At 43.7% G+C, this 20,589-nt stretch overlaps 1 protein-coding gene across 1 annotated transcript in view; it reads left to right on the forward strand.

The window, feature by feature from the left end:
- Positions 1-20,589, forward strand: part of F13A1 (coagulation factor XIII A chain) — a 140,726-nt gene that overhangs the window by 44,313 nt on the left and 75,824 nt on the right. Inside the window, exons 5-7 of the mRNA XM_061147685.1 lie at positions 1,298-1,549; positions 16,670-16,788; positions 18,974-19,081. Coding sequence (XP_061003668.1) covers positions 1,298-1,549; positions 16,670-16,788; positions 18,974-19,081 — 479 coding nt within the window. The remainder of the gene's footprint in view (positions 1-1,297; positions 1,550-16,669; positions 16,789-18,973; positions 19,082-20,589) is intronic.

The following is a 20,589-nucleotide window of genomic DNA, read 5'->3' on the forward strand; positions in this document are numbered from 1 at the left end:
TCCATGTGTAGAGTCCTCTCTTGTGTTGTTGGAAGAGGGTGTTTGCTATGACCAGTGCATTCTCTATGCAAAACTCTATTAGCCTTTGCCCTGCTTCATTTTATACTCCAAGGCCAAACTTGCCTGTTACTCCAGGTATCTCTTGACTTCCTACTTTTGCATTTCAGTCCCCTATGATGAAAAGGACATCTTTTTTTTTTTTTTTTTGGTGTTAGTTCCCATGGACAGAGGAGTCTGGCGGGTTACAGCTCATGGGGTTGCAAACAGTCGGACAAGACTCGAATTCAAAAGTATATATATATATATATACACATACTTTACATATGTATTTACATATATATGTATATACACACATATATATATACACACACACACCTATATCTCCTCTTCCTCTTAAGCCTCCCTCCCAACCCATGCCATCACACCCTCTTTTAATTTGCCAGAGATTGCAAAGGTAATAAGGAGCATAGCCAAGATTCAAACCTAAACAATTTGCCTCTGGAGCCTGAATTCTTGCCCAAGACATAAGCCTAAATTTACTAAATACAACATTGGCAGTAAACATGTTTCAGTTAAATACAAAATGAATTACATATGGACAACTTATAAATGGGGCTCTATTATAAGTAGTATAAACAAATTATGAAATTGTATTCAGAATGCACAAAAACACTTGCCTTATGCCCCTTATGTGTGTGAATTCACTTCAGTCGTGTCCGACTGTTTCCAGCCCCATGAACTGTAGCCCGCCAGGCTCCTCTGTCCGTGGGATTCTCCGGGCAAGACTACTGGAGTGGACTGCCGTGTCCTCCTCCGGAGGATCTTCCTGACCCTGGGCCGGAACCTGGCTCTTTCATGTCTCCTGCCTTGGCAGGCAGCTTCTTCACCACCAGAGCCACGTGGGAAGCCCTGATGCCCCTAAAAAGGCCGTTCTAAGTCTTTAGAGAGCAGAATTTCTGGTGCTGATGGTGTCACATTACCCTATAAGCTCTGTTTGGTTTTGCATCCAGAATTAGTATTTCTTCATCTTATTTGAGTGCATTGACCAACAAACAAAATCTTTGTAAGTACTGTCATTCTTTTTTAAAAAATATGAACCAGACTAATCCGACCTTCAAAAAATTATGAAAATTGACTGCCATTAGGCAGCAAGTTGGCAGCAAAAGTGAAATTCAAACCCAAGTTTTATCATTTCAAGTCTAATGAATTATTTCCACCTTCGGCTATTAAGGGGACAGAGTGGGAACAAAGCTAGCTTGTGAAATCTCAGCGCTGTGTTTCTTCTTTCTGCTCGTAGGTCGCTACCCCCAGGAGAATAAGGGAACCTACATTCCAGTCCCCGTGGTCTCTGAGCTGCAGAGTGGCAAGTGGGGCGCCAAAGTGATCCTGAGAGAGGACAGGTCTGTCCGGCTGTCTGTCCAGTCTTCTCCAGACTGCATTGTGGGGAAGTTCCGCATGTACGTGGCTGTCTGGACCCCCTACGGGGTCATCCGCACCAGCCGAAACCCAGAAACGGACACATACATTCTCTTCAACCCTTGGTGTGAAGGTAAGGGCCTGGTATTTATTATCTCACTATGAAAATAGTTCATATATTTCTAATGCATCTCTTTTTGGATCAATAGCAGAATTATTCTAGAAGACATGTTCCTTTCCTACATCCACTTTCCATGTTTTAAGGACAGAAAATGATGCAAAATTTGCTTTCAGTTTATGAGGCTATAACTTGAAGTTAATGCTGCTATAAATTTATTCCAAGAAATAATTGAAGATTGCCTAGAATTGCACAATTAGTTAATTGTGAAGTGAATATGCTGATGGTATTGCCTCTGTGTATGTTATTGCTCTGTTAACAAAATGGGCTTCTTTGCCTTGACTCTCAGAATTGTTAGGATCCAGAAGATAAGACATATAAATATACTAGGTGTTAGTCACTCGATTGTATCTGATTCTTTGTGACTCTGTGGATTGTAGCCCGCCAGGCTCCTCTGTCCATGGAATTCTCCAGGCCAGAATACTGGAGTCGGTAGCCATTCCCTTCTCCAGGGGGATATGATGGAATATTATGCAGCCATAAAAAATAACATAATTTTACCACTTGCAGCAACACGGATAGACTTGGAAGGCATGCTAAATGAAATAAGTCAGAAAGAAAAAGGCAAATACTGTATGATATCACTTATATGTGGAATCTAAAAAATATTACAAACTAGTGAACATACAAAAAACAAGCAGACTCTCAGAGAACAAGCTAAGGATTACCAGTGGGGAAATGGAATAGGGAGGGGCAATATAGAGGTAGGGAATCAAGAGGTGCGAACAATTAGGTATAAAATAAGCTACAAGGACGTATTGTATAGCACAGGGAACATAGCCAATGTTTTATAGTAACTATAAACGGAGTACAATCTTTAAGAATTATGAATCAGTGTATCATATATGCACACCTGTAATTTGTATAATATTGCACAGCACCTGTGAAGGTGAAGGTGAAGTCGCTCAGTCGTGTCCGACTCTTTGTGACCCCATGACTATATCCCAGCAGGCTCCTCCATCCATGGAATTTTCTGGGCAAGAGTACTGGAGTGGGTTGCCATTTCCTTCTCCAGGGGATCTTCCCAACTCAGGGATCTAACCCGGGTCTCCCGCGTTGCAGGCAGACGCTTTACCATCTGAGCCAACACTATTAGGATTCATAATCTGGCTTCAAAAAAATAAAGTTGACCTTGTCTATAGTGAAACTAACTTTTATCTCCTTAATTCAAGTACAGAAAGCATAAGTCTAATGAATTCTGAAAATTTGTTTAAATGCACAGTGGGTGCAAACTTTATAAATCATAACTCTGGATGTGCAAACATGTAACTTTAATATAATACAGCTTAATCTCTGCTGCTATTTTGAATCTTTCCTTCTGGCTGCTGCAGAAGCTTAATCTAGTTATATTCAAATAAACTTAGTCAAGTCCAAGGATTTCTCTACCAATCCAATTTAAGAACTCCATCACACACACAGTATTTTTCCCTGTCCCCATCTCTGCCCTTCCTTATTTCTGCCTCCATACTTGGTGTGAGGCTGATCTTAAGTTTCAGAGGCAGATGTGAACATTGCAGTGACACTCGGGGGAGAGAGTCCACTTTTAGATCTTAAGAAATAAGGTAATGAAACATATAAAAGCTGACGTAAGACCAAAGATTTCCCACATCATCCTATTCCATATACATTGCTCTCCAATAGCTTCCAAAATGAGTCTGTATTAATGCTGATTTTGAACATGAGAGTTGCACTTGAATCAGGGTGGATATGAACTTACATACAAACAATCAGTGAACAAAGTTTTCTGCTTGGGTATAACATAAATCTGGATCCTCCTGACCCTTTATTTGAGTTATCTATTCCAGTATTCGAGCTAATCCTATGCTCCCCGCCTGCCTCCCCCATCCTCTTATACCCACTAATCCTTATCTATGAGACAAGGTTCAAGGTTGATGGTAACAGCCTGTGGTTTGCCCAGCCCAGAACCCAAAGCACAGTCCAACACGGGGCTGCACAATGAACCTCACACACAACCAGATACACTGTAACTTCACAGTCAGCAGTGTTATGCTTGCATGTGCAGTAACACAGAAAGTAACACACGTAATTCGTAACACGGGACTCTTAGAGATGTGATCTGGCAATTATAAAGGAGATTAAAAAAGAGACCACTGCCCAAGTGGAAAAGATCACACAAGAGGAAATCAGAAGTTGTCAAAGTAAAGCCAGGTGGGCAAGATGCTGCAGATAACACACACGCACCATGGAAGTGAAGTCCAAGGTGACTCAGGACACTGGACTGAAAACTACGCAGGCAAGTACAGCGCTGATTGATAAGGAATGTTCCGCTGTGTTGCTGGGGGCCCTTTAGCTTGCTTTGCATTCATAGGCAATTTATCCTGCTTAATCACTAAATCATTACTGGGGATCAATAGCCATACCGCGTTACGGAGGCCAGGGGTGGATGGAGGGAGAATTATTGGTTAGCTTTTTTATTTAATTGTGCTAACCAGGCTTCAGATCCATCCCAGAAAGGAGCCCTTCTCTGGGTGCTGGAGAGACAACTGAACCCACAAAGGCAGCAGGAGAGTCGGGCGTTTAGTGTGAAGTCATCTCATTTTTCTGACCACTCAGGAATTCTGAACTGTTGAATGCATTTTCCTATTTCAGTTCAAACCTTTCCAGATTGGTCGTCTAGAATTAGTGCCAGATCGTGTACCTTGAAAGATGTCAACGTCCCAGCCTATGCTTAGTCCTTGGGGCAACATTTGACAGCCCTGTTTGATAGGGCATCAGTCATTTTCATGGGGCTCGCCTTTTCTTAACCACTTGTTTCCCACCTCATTCCCCATCACCGATGCTCCCTGAATTCACCCAGACCTCATCCGAGCACAGTATCTGGTACACGCACGCTTGCTCAGTCACTTTGTCGTGTTCGACTCTTTGTAACCCTATGGATTGTAGCCCACCATGCTCCTCCGTCCCTGGGATTGTCCAGGCAAGAATGCTGGAGTGGGCTGCCATCTCCTTCTCCAGGGGATCTTGCCGACCCAGGGATCAAGCCTGCATCTCTTGTGTCTCCTGCATTGGCAGGTGTCTCAGTGGTCTGGTACATACTTAATGTTTAATAAATGCTTGCTGCCTTGATTTAATCATTCCAAGTAAATGCTCTCTAGGTTCACTGCACCCATCACCACAGATAAGCTGTCAGTCAGTAACCCCGTGCCTTACCGTTTGAAGAAAGTCAAAGTCGTGCACAGTGCGTGGGGGACGTGTGCTGTGGGTACATGTGTGTAGACTTCTCTCTTTTAGCAGCTGATGCTAAATTAGCATCTGGCATTTCTAACATTTCCCCCAAGTGATTGATTTCTTTCCTTGTTTCTTTCTTTATTTTTTACCTTTGGCCGCACCGCACAGCATGTGGGACCTTTCTTTCCTGACCAGGGATTGAAGCTGTGCTCCCTGCATTGGCAGCTTGGAATCTCAACCACCGAACCACCAAAGAAGTCCCTCTAACTTTTTATTCACTATGACTTTTGCATTTTCCTTTAAACAAAGAAATCTATCAAATTTAGTGTAAAGAAATCAATTTCCAATATCTGGATGCTTTTAATAGGAAGTAATTAATATGAACAAACTGTGTATTATTTTGACATTCATTCTTATACTATTCGCTTCGTAATTATACATGGTCTTTTAGACCCTTCAGTACAGAACGAAGTGATGTACCAGGCCGGGTATTCCCGGGGTAACAATGACCGACACCCCTTCCTCTTGGAGACCGTTGAGCCCAGACCAGAATTTACACCCTGAGGCTAGAGCCATTCATTCATCAACCCACAAATAGTAATAGTATGTCTCCCACAATGCTCATGACAGCATAATTACCCATGGGTACTACAGCACTATTATTTATTCATTCACACATATTAAGGATCAATGCTGAAGTAGGCACTGGGAATATGTTAGTGAAAAAGACAATCTTCGTCCTCAAAGAGCATCTGGTGACGGTTTCACAAATGAGCTGCTAATAAACATGAATTACAACACCAAAAAGCTGGGAAAGGAGTCACGGCAGAACAAGAACATGTAATAGGGGCCCTGGCCTAGTTGGGGAGTGGGGGCAACGGACTAGTGGATTATCTTTGCACCCTCTGCAGCCCCTAGCAGTCAGATGGTTGGCTAACTGAATTTTTAAGAAGTTTTAACAGAGCTTATGTGACAATCTGAAGCCCTTATGCATTCAGGCCTTGTATTTAACGAAATAGCATATATCTCTCTTGCAAGTGTCTGAATCAGTAGAGGCCCATTCATCCTTACAGCCAGTGAGCATTATCTGGTGTGACATCAATCAGAAGAGAACCCAGGGAGCTCACAGTAGACATTATTTTCAGTGGCACATGGATGACCCCAGATTCAAGGTCTGAAGCTGTTTCTGGAAGGAGCAAGTTTGGACGGTCTATTCCAGAATTCAGCTGCTGATTCACTTCATTTAGGATTCCTGAGCTGGGTGGTTCATTTTTTTTTTTTAGTCATTGGAGTACAATTGCTTTAGAATGTTGTGTTAGCTTCTGCCATACAACAAAGTGAATCAGCCATGAGTATACATATATCCCCTCCTTCTTCACCCTTCCTCCCACATACCTTCAAAGGATGCTCAAAGCCGGCGTCTTCCTGCATTCTGTGTTTCAGAAAGCAGGATCCTCCTCTTTCAGTCTAACATGGCACAGAGGGAAGGCTCGTGAATGTTTGCCAAACTGAATTAATAACCACCACTGCAAGAGGCAGGAAGGGGATTATCAGCTTCATATTTCAAAAGAAAAATCAGACCCTGTGGTATTACATAAAATTTTCAAGGTCATCCAGAAAATCAGGAAACTAGCTGGGGCTGAAACATGGATACCCTGATATAGGGAAAGATTGAGGACAGAAGAAGGGGGCAACAGAGGATGAGATGGTTGGGTGGCATCACCAACTCAGCGGACATGAGTCTGAAGAAACTCTGGGAGATAGTGAAGGACAGGGCAGCCTGGCATGCTACAGTCCATGGGGTCTAAAAGAGTCAGACATGACTGAGCAACTGAACAACAGGCTCTTTTATTTTCAGAACCAGAACCAGAACCACTGGTGTCCTGTATTGTGGAATAAGAGAAACAGGAAGTAGATGCCAGCTGGGAAGCTTCCATGATGTTCTAATCAACACTGGAAAAGCCCACTGTTAAAAATAAATAAATAAAAATAAAACCAGGTTGATAGCTAAAAGATCAAACAAGTTTTCTTTGCAAAAAAAGAAAAAATTTAAACATCCCAACAAGGGCACAGGCTCCCTTTGAGAATATGTGCTAAGTAAAGAATATCTGACATTTTTCTTTGTAGAATTGCTTCATGAATAATAGTCTGTCTTCTAAAGATATTTAAGTACACTAAAAAGTCCTTAACCAGCAAAACTGGAAATATAGCACAAATCAACTAAACTTCCCAAGCTGCCCTGAGCGGTGATATGATGCAGTTTCTTTGCAGGGAATAGACCCAACAGTTGAGAAATCACTTGCTGGTGTCTCATGCTCTGGTTTAATTCCAGAGTTCACCGGCACAAACGCAGGCCCCTAAGGAGGTTGAATTAAACCATTTTAGGAAGACAGTGGCTCTGGACCCTTCCAGAAATAAAGCGCAGATGCTGGAAATGCCAGTCCTTACTATACTCCAGAGGCTCTCCTGGTAGCTCAGTGGTAAAGAACCCGCCTGCCAATGCAGGAGACATAAGAGATGTGGGTTTGATCCCTGAGTCGGGAAGATCCTCTGGAGGAGGGCATGGCAACCCACTCCAGTATCCTTGCCTCTAGAATCCCCTGGACAGAGGAGCCTGGCAGGCTATTGTCCATGGGTTCGCAGAGTCAGGAATGACTTAGTGATTGAGCCCCCGTGGGACAGTGGTAAAGAATCCTCCGGCCAATGCAGGAGACCCAAGAGACTTGAGTTCAATCCCTGGGTCAGGAAGATCCCCTGGAGTAGAAAATGGCAACCCACTCCAGTATTCGTGCCTGGAAAATTCCATGGACAGAGGAACCTGGCAGGCTACAGTTCGCAAAATCAGACGCAGCTGAACAACCTCAGCAGTAAATATACTCCAGTGTTTCCCAGTGCCCATAGGTGGGAATCATCTGCCTAGAAAACAGCCTCGGGGGTCACCACCCTTCTGATGTACTTGAGATGGAAAACCATATCATGATGACACCAATCTGGAGTCACATGTGCTCCACAGAGAGGGTCAGTCCCTAGAGCGCTGACGACACCCACCCAGCAGGTCTTGCCTCTGTCTTTAGTGGCACTCAGCTTTTGTATAAAGGGGAGGGGAGTAAAAAGTCTTAGTCACTCAGTCGTGTCCAACCCTTTGCAACCCCATGGACTACAGCCCGCCAGGCTCCTCTGTCCTTGGGATTTCCCAGGCAAGAGTACTGGAAGGGAATTGCCATTCGCTTCTCCAGGGGATCATTCCAACTCAGGGATTGGACCCGGGTCTCCTGCATTAAAGGCAGATTCTTTACCCTCTGAACCACCAGGAAAGCCCCCAAAATTGTTTCTAATTCCTCACTCAAAACTTCTCCTTTTACCAAAAAGTTGAGACATTTCGCCTTTTTTGAAGAGGTCAAACCACCATTGTTTCTCATGGATCTCAAACAGAACCAGACTGTGACTTAAGCAGTTCAAGAGTCTCACTGGAGATAAAATATAGGAGAGCACTCTAGCGCCACGGTTTTCTCTGATCCCTTTGCCGGGCTTGACTTTAACGACCTTAGAAGTGGGGCTTGCTTTAACTTTAAAATCGCATGAAAATAAGCAAAAGGAAATTTTCAGCCCAGGTGGTGATGAACAGCCCTCCCTCGCCCTCCGAGGTCATGCAGATACTAAAATCAATAGGCTCAGCATTCGTTTTTACATGTTTGTTATAAATTCTTACTTTCTCTGGGTGGGGAGGCCAGTGGTAATTTCCAAGGGGGCCAGAAATCAGCCCTGGAAGTGAGTCTTAGCAGTTCTCAGCTCACAATTTTCTTTTTTTTTTTTTTTAGCTGCGCTACTCCTCCCACTGGAGGAATTATAAAATCAATGAGGCCATTCTTCTTTACCCCTTGCCTCCTGGTAGTCACCCAGGAGGAGTGGTTGTTTACAAGGCATGCTGAAGGTCTGCTCTGGGTAAAGTGCACGGAGGTATGAACCCACACTCAGCAATGGCGCCGAGTCTCCTTGTGGGTTTCACTGTTGGAGCTGGCTGTTGGCCAGAGGTCGCTCAGGATCAAGAGGTTGTCAGCAGGTCCCTGGTGCGGCCGTCCCAGCTTTACCGCCCTCTAGACCTGGTTTCTCCCATCAGCTCTCCCACAGTTGAGAAGTATAGTCCCCACACTTGCACACGCATATGTGTGCGCGCACACACACACACTCTACTTTCTCACAGTTCAGGTTGTTGGTTGACTAGAACAGTGAGTTGCTTGTCAGCTTATTTTTCCTTTTAATAAAATAATAGTATCCTTCATTTTACTAAAGTGCAGAACCGATCTCTTCCCACCTCCATCATCAGATCTAGAAAACCTCACTACACCTTTCAAACTAATAAAAGAAATTTTTTTAAAACAAACAAAAACCACACCCCCTGAAACCAACAACATCTCAAGAGGCAAATGATTGAGTTTTCCTGTTTTTGTCAGCCTATCAAACACAGAGAGTTTTTCAGAGTTTCCATGGTGATGAGTTTTTTTTTTTTAATCCTAGCTTTGGACAACTATATTTTAAAGTGACAGATCTGAATAAAAAGAGGGGAAAGAAAGCTCTGCTTTCCACTTTCAATCTTCCTTTAAAATCATAAATAAATTTAAAATTAAAATCGAGGCTCCGCATTTGATCCCCCTGCCTTGTTGTGGAGTCATGATTATGCCTGCCTGTTTCGAGGTGAGTTTTAATTCAGCGGCTGGAAGGAAAGGGGTGGGCTACACTCAAGCTACAGAACTCCTTCCTATTCATGACTTGCCACCTAAATTTATGACTTCTCATCAACAATAACCCAAAGCCCAAAAGTAAATCCTTCATTCTCTTGGACTTGCCTCTCACTCTTCGAGCCCTGGACATCCATCCCCGTCTCTCATTCCAGCGGGTGGCGTTTATTTTGCCACGTTCTCAGGCGCATTGCGCAGGGCTATGTGGAGACAGTGACTTGATCCCTCGGACTCAGCATCATAGTCTATTTGGGGGACAGCTTGGTATTCAACCCCTGGCTTCACCTCTCAGCTGCACAATGACCTTGGGAAAGATACTTTTCTTGTCTCTTCCTGGGTTTCCTCATCTGTGAAGTGGGGAAAATGCAGTGCCTTCCTCTGAGAGACGTCATGGGGTATTTTTAAAGAAACGATCTTACGTACTTATTTGTTTGGCCATGCGGGGTCTTTGCTGCTGCTCAGGCTTTCCTCTAGCTGTGGAGAGCGGGGGTCACCCCTCCTCGAGGTAGGGGGGTTTCCCACGGAGCGGCTTCTCTCGTTTCAGCCCCTGGGCTCTGGAGCACAGGCTCATCGTCGGGGCGCACAGTCTTAGCTACACCGAGGCATGTGGGGTCTTCCTGGATCAGGGATTGAACTCGAGTCTCCTGCGTTGGCAGGTGGATTCTTTACCACTGAGCCACCAGGGAAGTCCTCACGATGAGTTTTAATAAGTTTGTTTTTGCACCACGTTAGAAAGTTCCTGGCATGGAGTAAACACTATACACATACTTGTTCCAGAAATCATGAACTCCCACAACAGGCTGTGTGTAGCGGGGGCATGTCACTGCAGCATCCGCAGGTCACTACAGAACAAGGCTTCACCCAGCCCGTGCCGGAAGGACAGCGTAGAGGGGACTTAAAGAAGGGGGAAGAGTTATAACTGTGTGAAGACATCTATTGATGATAAGGACACTGATAATAAAGAGAGCACACCGTGTTGTTCTTGAAGAAAAAATGATGCAAAAAAAGCTGAACTTGTTAAGATCTTCTTAAACTGGTAGTTTCATGTAAATGCAACCAGATTAAAAACAACTTTTTTTCTCATGATGAAAGTCTTATCACAGACACAAAAAATAATGAAAGCATAAAAAAAAAACCTCAGAGATCTACAAATCACTGTTACCGTTTGGGTGAACTTCCATCCATCTAATGTACTTCTGAATAGTTTTATTTTTGTGAGAGTTGAGTGAAGTCTCTCAGTCGTGTCTGACTCTTTGCCACCCCATGGACTGTAGCCTGGCAGGCTCCTCCGTCCATGGGATTTCCCAGCCAAGAATAGTGGAGTGGGTTGCTATTTCCTTCTCCAGGGATCTTCCCGACCCAGGGATCAAACCCAGGTCTCCCACACTGCAGGCAGACTCTTTACCATCTGAGCCACCAGCGAAGCCAAGTTTTATATTTAATTGACCATTAATTGAATACACTGTCCTTTAAAATATACACATATGTATGTATATAAAGGGAGCTTCCCTGGTGGCTCAGTAGTAAAGAATTCACCTGCCACTGCAGGAGATGCAAGATACACCTGTTCAATCCCTGGGTGGGGAAGATCCTCTGGAGGAACAAATGGCAGCCAACTCCAATTTTCTTGCTGGGAAATCCCATGGACAGAGGAGCCTGGCAGGCTGCAGTCCATGGGGTTGCAAAAGAGTAGGACACGACTTAGCAACTAAAGCACCACCACCACAGTCATTACAGAAATGCAAATTAAAACCATAATGAGATATTATCTCATAGCTGTTAGAATGGCCATCACCAAAAAGACAAGAGATAGCAAATATTTGCATGGGTCTCATGTTTCTCTAACCCCTGAATTTTCTATTAAGCTTTTAGTTCTACCTAGAGGCTTCTCTGGTGGCTCAGACAGTAAAGAATCCACCTGCAATGTGGGAAACCTGAGGTCGATTCCTGGGTTGGGAAGACCCCCTGGAGAAGGAAAAGGATACCCACTCCAGTGTTCTGGCCTGTAGCATTCCATGGACACAGGAGCCTGGCAGGCTACAGTCCATGGGGTTGCAGAGTCAGACATGACTGGAGACTCAGTCAGATTCATCTGTAAGTGAATTGTTTCCTTTTTTCTTTGGAGCAGGTGTGGAGAGAGCCCTGAGGAAGCATCTACTTCTTAAGTCAGATGCTGTGTGCTTCCTGGGCATTCATCCTACCAGGAGACACAGTGTCTGCATGTCGGTTTTTTGTGATGTTCAGATTTACCAGTGGGATTGGGGTTATCAGTTTCATCCATCCATTATGAAGTTCCCCATTAGCCTTTTAAAAACGATTGTAGCCTAGATCCATCAATTCATTAGGGATTGCAAAATGGTGACAGTCTCATCTCCCACTCATTTTGCATTTATTAGCATCAATGATTTCGGTGCCTTGAGGTAGTATTCATATAAGCAAGTCTAGATACATGGCTCTTTCCTTATTTCTAAGTTCTTAGAATAATGGGTTGATTTGTAGTACGCTACAATGGTGTCCAATACATTTTTTAAATCACCGTGAAACTATAAACATTAAAATATTTCATGTCCTAATCTTTTGTGGTGACAGTTATTTTTGATATTTTAATTGTGCCATTCTTGGCCAGTGGGAGTTTTTTTAAGTTGATTTCTGATTTCTTTGTCATGAGTCCTAGAATCTTTAACAGCCTTCTTGTTTTCTGGTAGGAAGAAGCACTTCAGGCTAGCCTTATACATTTCCCTGACCGAGACCTCCAATCATTTTTCTTAAGGAGCCTGGATACCTTTTAATGGGGAGGGGAGAGGAGGAGAAATGGCACTCAGAGACCATAACCAGGCTCAAGGGCACTTGCTGCTGTTACACTGGTTGTTTTTTCTAACTCTTTTCAGTGGACAGAACTAAAAAAAAAAAAAAATGTGATTCTTTAAAGAGAAAATGCATCATGAGTTTTTATGCTCTCTATTTTTTTTTTTTTGTTATTTGATATTTTCTTATAATGGAATTAAGTTTTTGATTATTATAGTATGCTCTGTTTGAAACACTTCAAAGTATTGCAAGGGCAGTGGAAATAGGCAAATCTGCTAGTAATACTGTTTACTGGTGAAAAACCCTAGTGTTAGTTGCTCGGTCATGGCTGACTCTTTGTAGCCCACCAGGCTCTTCTGTCTATGGGATTCTCCAGGCAAGTATACTGGAGTGGGGAGCCATTTGTTTCTCCAGGGGATCTTCCCAACTCAGGACTTGAACCCAGGTCTCCTGCATAGCAGGCAGATTCTTTACCGTCTGAGCCCCCAGGGAAGCAGTGAATGCAAAAATTAATTTATCAGTCATATGAGCAAAAGCACAACTGTATGGGAAAAATAACCAGCCTCGCCCTTCATATACGTTCTTTCTTATTTTCTTTTTGTAACTTCCCCAAACAGACGTATACAACAGTAGTTTAAAATGGCCATCTCCCAACATTTAAATGAATCAAATTCTCCAATGGGTGAATAAAATTATGACTAGTAACCTGGAACTCAGCTGAGTAAGGCACTTTGGAGCCTTAAATGGGAATGCCTTCCAATTTCAGAGTGATATGTCCTCAGTCTGTATCATCATTTTAGTGAAAAATTAGAAAATAATTCTGGTGGAATGAGTTTCACCTCCCAACAGGATTAATAGATGCATTCACTGAAGTTCCTATTCTTCATTTGTGGACTGTGAAGAAATGAATGGTAACTGGAAGATCCATGGGATTCTAGGTCCAGTAGCAGGTGGAATGACAATATACCAGGACAAAATCACCTATATTACAAAGGCAGCAGCAGCTTTAAATTTGTGTCTTAATTGCAGACCAGCTGTACTACAACTTTTTCAAATGACTAAAATACAAAAAATTTGTGTTACAAAAATATTACAGGGAAAGTGTAGTCTAACAAAACAAAAGCACTGAAAAAGTATCTTGCTCAAGAGAGGTCAGCTTGGAAAAGTTATTACCAAATCTAAACATCTTTTATTTCATACAAACTCTACTCAGAAATAGCTCTGAGACTTATTTCTGGTTGAAAGTATCAAAGGGTTTATTTGTCAAGAAAGAAATAACTTAATTGACAAGGATGGATAGAATGAGTTCATACTCATCAAGATTTCTGCAGTGTTGGGGTACTAACAAACATCCTTTAATGGCAGAATGTAGTAATCATGGAATTAATTATTGCTAAAGTAGTTTTCATATGAAGAAAGAGAAAAAAAAATCAAATTAAACTTAAAACAATCTGACCAAACACATGTCCATTTACAGTTTAAAGGTTATTTTACAAAATATCTACATTTACACAATAGGTTACCCATAGCATTTGAAGATGAAAGTTCTTTTCATTTATCCTGGCATGCCATAAATGAATAAACTACACTGTTTAAAGACTTATTTAATATGCTTCTCCTTATTAAATATGCTGCTGCCGTATAGTCACTGAGTTGTATCTCTTTGCAACCCCATGGACTGTAGCCCGCCAGGCTCCTCTGTCCATGGGATTTTCCAGGCAAGAATACTAGAGTGGGTTGCCATTTCCTCCTCCAAAGGATCTTCCCAATCCAAGGATTGAATCCAAGTCTTCTGCATTGGCAGGTGGATACTTTACCACTGAACCACTGGGAAAGACCTTATTAAATTTATTTATTCAATAAATTTTTCTTTCTCTGAGTCACAAAAAGGAAAAATCTGACATTTAATAGATGAATAGAAGAAGTAAGCACACTGATAACTTTCAGTGACAAAAAAGCAGATTAATGTTTCCCTGGTAGGGGTTGGGGGTCTGAGACAGGCTTGGGAGGGAGGAATTACAAAGAGGAACAAGGAAATTTTGGGGGTGACGTATATGTTTATTGGGCTTCCCAGGTGCTGCTAGTGGTAAAGAACCTTCTTGCCAACGTAGGAGACATAAGAGACAGTGGTTCAATCCCTGGATTGGGAAGATCCCCTGGAGAAGGGCATGGCAACCCACTCCAGTATTCTTGCCTGGAAAATCCCATAGACAGAGGAGCCTGGCCAGCTACAGTCCCTTGGATCACAAAGAATCAGATACAACTGAAGTGACTTAGCATGCATGCATGCTTATGTTTATTATTTTGGTTGTGAAATTACATATTTTAAATGTGTGCAGTTTATTGGTCAGTAGTGTGTATGTAAATGTGTGTATGTGTGTCAGTGCATGCGTGTGTTGACAGTTACATGAAACCAGGCAAATGGTAGCCAAGAGGCAAAGAACAGAACGGAAGTTACAAGAAAGTGCTGGAGTGCAGAACAGACCATGAAATCTCCAGAAGATTTGATCAATGCTATAATACGGCCTGGAACGGGGGTCCAAGCTGGTTGGATGGAGCAGCACCGGGCAAACTTTAATATATACACAGATCCCTGGGGACCTTGTTAATGTGCAGATTCTGACTCCGTGGGTCTGAGCTGAGGCCTGAAATTGCATTTCTCACGAGGTTCCAGGCGGTGCTGATGCTGCTGGTCTTTCCACCATTCTGTGAACATCAAGGGGCTGGGACATTTGTTCTCAACTGTGGCTGCACATCAGACTCACGGGAGAGCTTAAAATTAGCTCATTAGTTAATTAATTCATTTTTTAATATCCTGCTGCCTGGATCTCACTCCTGCTCCTAGAGATTCTGATCCGATTGATCTAGAGTTCAACTCAAGAATCTACAGTTTTTAAATCTACCCGAATGATTCTAATGTGCAACCCTGAATATTCATTGGAAGGACTGATGTTGAAGTTGAAACTCCAATACTTCGGCCACCTGATGCAAAGAGCTGACTCATTGGGAAAGACCTTGATGCTGGGAAAGATTGAAGGCAGGAGGTGAAGGGGTCAACAGAAGATGAGGTGGTTGGATGGCATCACCGACTCAATGGACATGAGTTTGAGCAAACTCCGGGAGATAGTGAGGGACAGGGAAGCCTGGCATGCTGTGGTCCATGGGGTCAGAGAGAGTCGGACACGACAGAGCAACTGAGCAACAACAACTCCAGAGGGATGGTAAAAGCCTTACCAGGAAATGGGAAGGAAAGATCCCCAAGAAAGTAGCAGGATGGCAAGGACGACCTGGGCCAGAGAAGTGTGATGAGCCACATCTCCGTTCAGACCTGAAACTGACAATTGCCAAGGATGCACACTGACCTGAGTAGAACTTATACCTGTGTGGTCCCTTGTGTGTTAAAGATGCTTTGGCTGCTTTCATGCCTGGCCTGGGAATAAGTACCAGGCTGATTCCTCAGTAGGCAGATGGGGAGCAAGGTTTTCCTGAGATTAGAGCCACAGGCAAGAAGAGTCCTTGTGGGTTTCCCTGGTGGCTCAGGGGTAAAGAATCCGCCTGCCAGTGCAGGAGACATGGGTTCAACCCTCGATCCGGGAGGAATCCACTTACTGCTGAGCAACCAAGGCCGGGAGCCACAGCTATTGGGCCTGTGCTCTAGAGCCCAGGAGCCATGACAAGAGGAGCCACTGCATTGAGAAGCCCTCCAATCACATCTCCAGAGACGCGCCCGCTCTCTACAGCTAGGAGAAGCCCACACGGCGATGCAGACCCAGCACAGCCAAAAATCAGCAAACTAATGCTTCTAAAATAGACAAGAGAAGTCCCTGCAGTGGAGGAAGATGATCAGAGAGGCCGATCGGACACACTCGTACCAGCACGTGCACCAAGATAGTTCCTTGAGAGGAGACAATGCCCAGCCTCCCTCCTCTCCCCGATGGGCCACAAACCAGGCATGACCCATGAACTCTCCAGCCTGCTAATATGCCCCAGACTTGTTATAAAATCATCTCTAATTCTTTTAATGTTAATACTTTGGAAATTATTTTTTGATATGTGTGTTACAGATTTTTATCTACATTATAGAATTCTGATTCTGAAACCACTGATGCACCAGAATCCTAAAATGTTTCAGGAGACTCATCAGTTTGATTGTGCTACTTGGAACTTAGCCAAAACGTGTCAGCATTTTGATGACAAGAGTCATCGTTTGCAGACTGATCTTGGCCAGTTTTGTTCACCGTTGTTAAAATCACCAGTAATTGCAATTTATGATCAGAATAAACTTTCAAGTGTGCAGAAACTTTCTGGTTTGGTTAATAGTCATTATGTTTAAATTCCAATGCAGAGGATGCTGTGTACTTGGATAATGAAAAAGAAAGAGAGGAATACGTCCTGAATGACATCGGGGTTATTTTTCATGGAGACTTCAATGACATCAAGAGCAGGAGCTGGAGCTACGGTCAGGTGAGCTACTTAACGTTTGTCATTGTCAAGGACATCTTCACTCATATTCTCAGTCCCATGTATCACTGCAGGGTGGTAAGTGTCAATATTGGACAAGCACAATTTCCTGCTTTTCAGGATCTGCGTCTCTAAGACAGCCTGGGTGCAGACTTAGAAGGGCACCTGCATAATTTATCAGCTGAAATCACATATTTCCGGTTATTACAGTGTTACAGAGATCGGAGCCTATATGCTTGGCATGGCATTCCAGTGAGAAATGCTTTGGCATTTCAGAACAGTGAAATTCCAGGAGCTCAGACTCCGGTATCCAACCTGGGTTCCTGCTGTTGTGCTCTGTCACGTCCCACTCTTTGTGACCCCAGGGACCGTAGCCCACCAGGCTACTCCAGGCAAGAACACTGCACTGCCATTTGCTGCTCCGGGGGATTCTCCTGATCCAGGGATCAAGCCCGTGTCCCCTGTGTCTCCTGCTTTGGCAGACTTTCTGTACCACTGGTGCCAGCTGAGCAGGCTCTCCATCTTGGTTGATTCTAACTAACTGTTGAGAATCACACCCCCACTGTTCAGCTTTGCCCACCTGCATTTCTGACGTCCTGCCGGGCTAAGGATCAGTGTGTTCTTCCCCTGTTTGGGGATCCTTGCCTGGCTCCCCAGTTCCAAGCCCTCCACTACCTGAGTGACATACAACCCATGACCATAGCTTATTGTCTGATGTCCTTGCTTTGGGTCCCTAATCCCTAACCTTTAGATGTGATTCTATTTATGCTCCCAATGTAACAACAGAGAGAGAGAGAGAGCTAACCAGGAAAAAAGCTGATTAGGTGGGTAGCAAGGAGGCCTGGGAAAGGGTGCCAAGCATGATGGGGGGCCCTTAGCCAACACGGCTAGATGCCCCAGAGCACACTTGCTGCTTCTCTCTGCTCTCATTCAGAGTCCATTAATTTGGGCGTTTTAGCCCAGTCAACCACCCAAGCCAGTATTCTGCAATGAGGTAATGTAACTAGTTCTCTGACGATGTCTTTACCGTTCTTGCTGACCCGTCATGCCCCACAGACACAGCTGAAAGATGCTGCCTCATAGGAACCAGAGTAGTGAGTTCTTTAGGTACCTGGAGAGCTAGTGCGATTACCATCCCTGCAGCCATCACGTCAGTTTAGGAGACACCCAGAGTTGGTATTCAAATTCGAGTTTAATCGAGAATTACCTGGTAATCAGCCATTAAGACAGCGGTGTCTGTCCTAACCACTGGGTAGATAACATACAAGGTTTCTGTATTCAGGGAAATTTCCTGCACAGTGAGGTGCAGTATAGGTATCATCTTCCAGTTTTATCATCTTTAAAAACTATTTTTGTCTTTGCTCCATTTTTGGAAAATTCTGGTGTTCTGTGTAGTTAGGAGTTCTTTCTAAGGAGACTGAACCGACTGCCAGACTTGATAGTATAATCTTTCTCTAAACCTTCCTGACCTCTCTTTGACCCTGGAGTCCACCCCATCTCAGAAGAGAGGGAACCGTGGGCAGAGGTTCTCTGAGTGAGGTCTCCTGCCCTTCATGGTACATGCACTGCGGACCTGAAGTGCCTTCCCGAGATGGACGTGAGAGCCATTTATTTCTCAGATGCACAAGGACTCATGTGACTTTTGAGGTCTCGAGACTCTGGCCTGACTTTGGTAAATGGTTCATCCCACTGCTGGATATCCCGGGAGCCAATACATGGGAGAGATCCTCTGAATTAACCCTACAATTAACCCTACAGTTTTCTAAAGAACATCAAGGCAGTTCTTGATTCTTTGCCCCCTTTTATGGCCCCATGGCCTGGCAGGTGAGATCTTAGTTCCTCACAGGGGTTGAACTTGCGCCCTTTACACTGGAAGCATGGAGCCTTACCCACTGGACTGCAGGGAAGTCCCCGTTCTCGACCCTTGAGCACAGCAGCTTGCTGGTAGTTCTATTCATACTTCTAGCTAGCTTTTAAGTTCTTATCCATTATACTGAAAAATTAAAGAAGATGTCTCCTTCCTTCCACCTTAAATATTTCACACTAAAGATCATGAGTGATTTCCATACAGGAAATACACATTTCTAAACATTAGGCTGTGGTCTCATTTTATTTTTTGGCAGAGAATGAATGTCTTCTTTGCAGATTGGACATTAAGTAGTTTCTCATTTTTTTCCCCCCCAAATAGTTTGAGGATAGCATCCTTGATGCTTGCCTGTTTGTGATGGACAAAGCAAATATGGACCTTTCCGGCAGAGGGAATCCCATCAAAGTCAGCCGTGTTGGGTCAGCCATGGTAAGAACAACTACTGATGACTATAATTAGATATGTCATTTGCCTCCATATGGGTGTCAGTTCATTAAGAGCTGTTGAAATAGTGACTTACACTTAATAAACTTTTACTTGGAAGAGTCTGTAATTCCCCGAACTTGTCATGTGCCATAAAACTAAATTCTTATCTCAGTACTATATGTGGCTTTGGCTTCAGACAAATGCTAATAGATCACATGATAGTACAGATCGCTTATTCTTAAGCTTCTTTACCTGGGGAATGAGAGAGACCATGACGAAATGTCAGTAACTATAATCAATCGATCAATCAATTGATTGATCAAACACCAAAGAGCAGCAAAAAAAAAAAACCTGTAAAGCATAATTTATCTACATTCACACCCACAGTAAGAGTGAAGAAATAAATGACTAATCCTATTCTATTCCAACGATACCTCAGCATAGGACTGTATATTGACAGTTTATGAAATGGGTGTTGATTCTTCAGAGTAAACACATGAGATGAGGGGGAGGGCTGGCATCATGCATTCCGTTTTGCAAGTTAGAAAGCAGCGTGCTGACAGGTGGTCAGTGACAAAGCCTCAGTCCTCAGCTAGATCCCAGGTCTGCTGACTCCAGACCTAGGTACTTTCTACCTTCCTTGCTGGTGTCGGCAGGAGATCATGAAGCATCTTTGAGGATGCACAGACCCTGCACTGAAACTGCTTCCTAGGGGAGGAGACACTATTCTCATGATCGAGGAGGCTGGGAGTCCGGTGTGGGCAGTGGATTAAACGTGTTGTCTAGGTCCCAGGCAGCCCTGGACTGTGCTGACATGTGGGACGCACAGACTCTGCCCTTGGTGCGTGACAGCAAGTCAGATCTGTCAAATACAAGCAGTGTATGCCCGTGTGCTCAGTCGCTTAGGTCATGTCCGACTCTTTGCAACCCCATGGACTGTAGCCCGTCCGGCTCCTCTGTCCATGGGATTCTCCAGGCAAGAATATTGGAGTGGGTTGCCATGCCCTCCTCCAGGGGATCTTCCCAACCCAGGATCGAACTTGCATCTCCTGGGTTTCCTGCACCCACGGAGCCACCTGGGAAGCCCAAATATGTGCGGAACATTCCTGAAAAACATTAAACTAGGTGCTACTGATAGTTCATTTGGTCAAAAACAACAAAATCTACTTCTTTTGCTACCAACTCTCTTAAGTTTTTCTTTAAAGACTTCTTTTATGTGGACCATTTTTAAAGTCTTTATTGAATTTGTTACTATATTGCTTCTGGTTTATGTTTAGTCCCTGGTTTAGCTCCCCAACCAGGGACTGAACCCACACCCCCTGCCCTGGAAGGCAAAATCTTAGCCACTGAACCACAGGGCAGTCCCCCAATTTCCTCAAGTTTTATTTTTTAAAATATCTCTCCAAAAGACTGCTATCTTTGAGTCTGATTTCAGTGAAATAAAATCAAATATCAATTTTATAAAAATGTTAGACTGAGAATAATAGGAAATGCAATTTCTAGTTAGCACT

Source organism: Dama dama, chromosome 7 (assembly GCF_033118175.1).
Source record: "Dama dama isolate Ldn47 chromosome 7, ASM3311817v1, whole genome shotgun sequence".
Classification (NCBI taxonomy): Eukaryota; Metazoa; Chordata; class Mammalia; order Artiodactyla; family Cervidae; genus Dama; species Dama dama.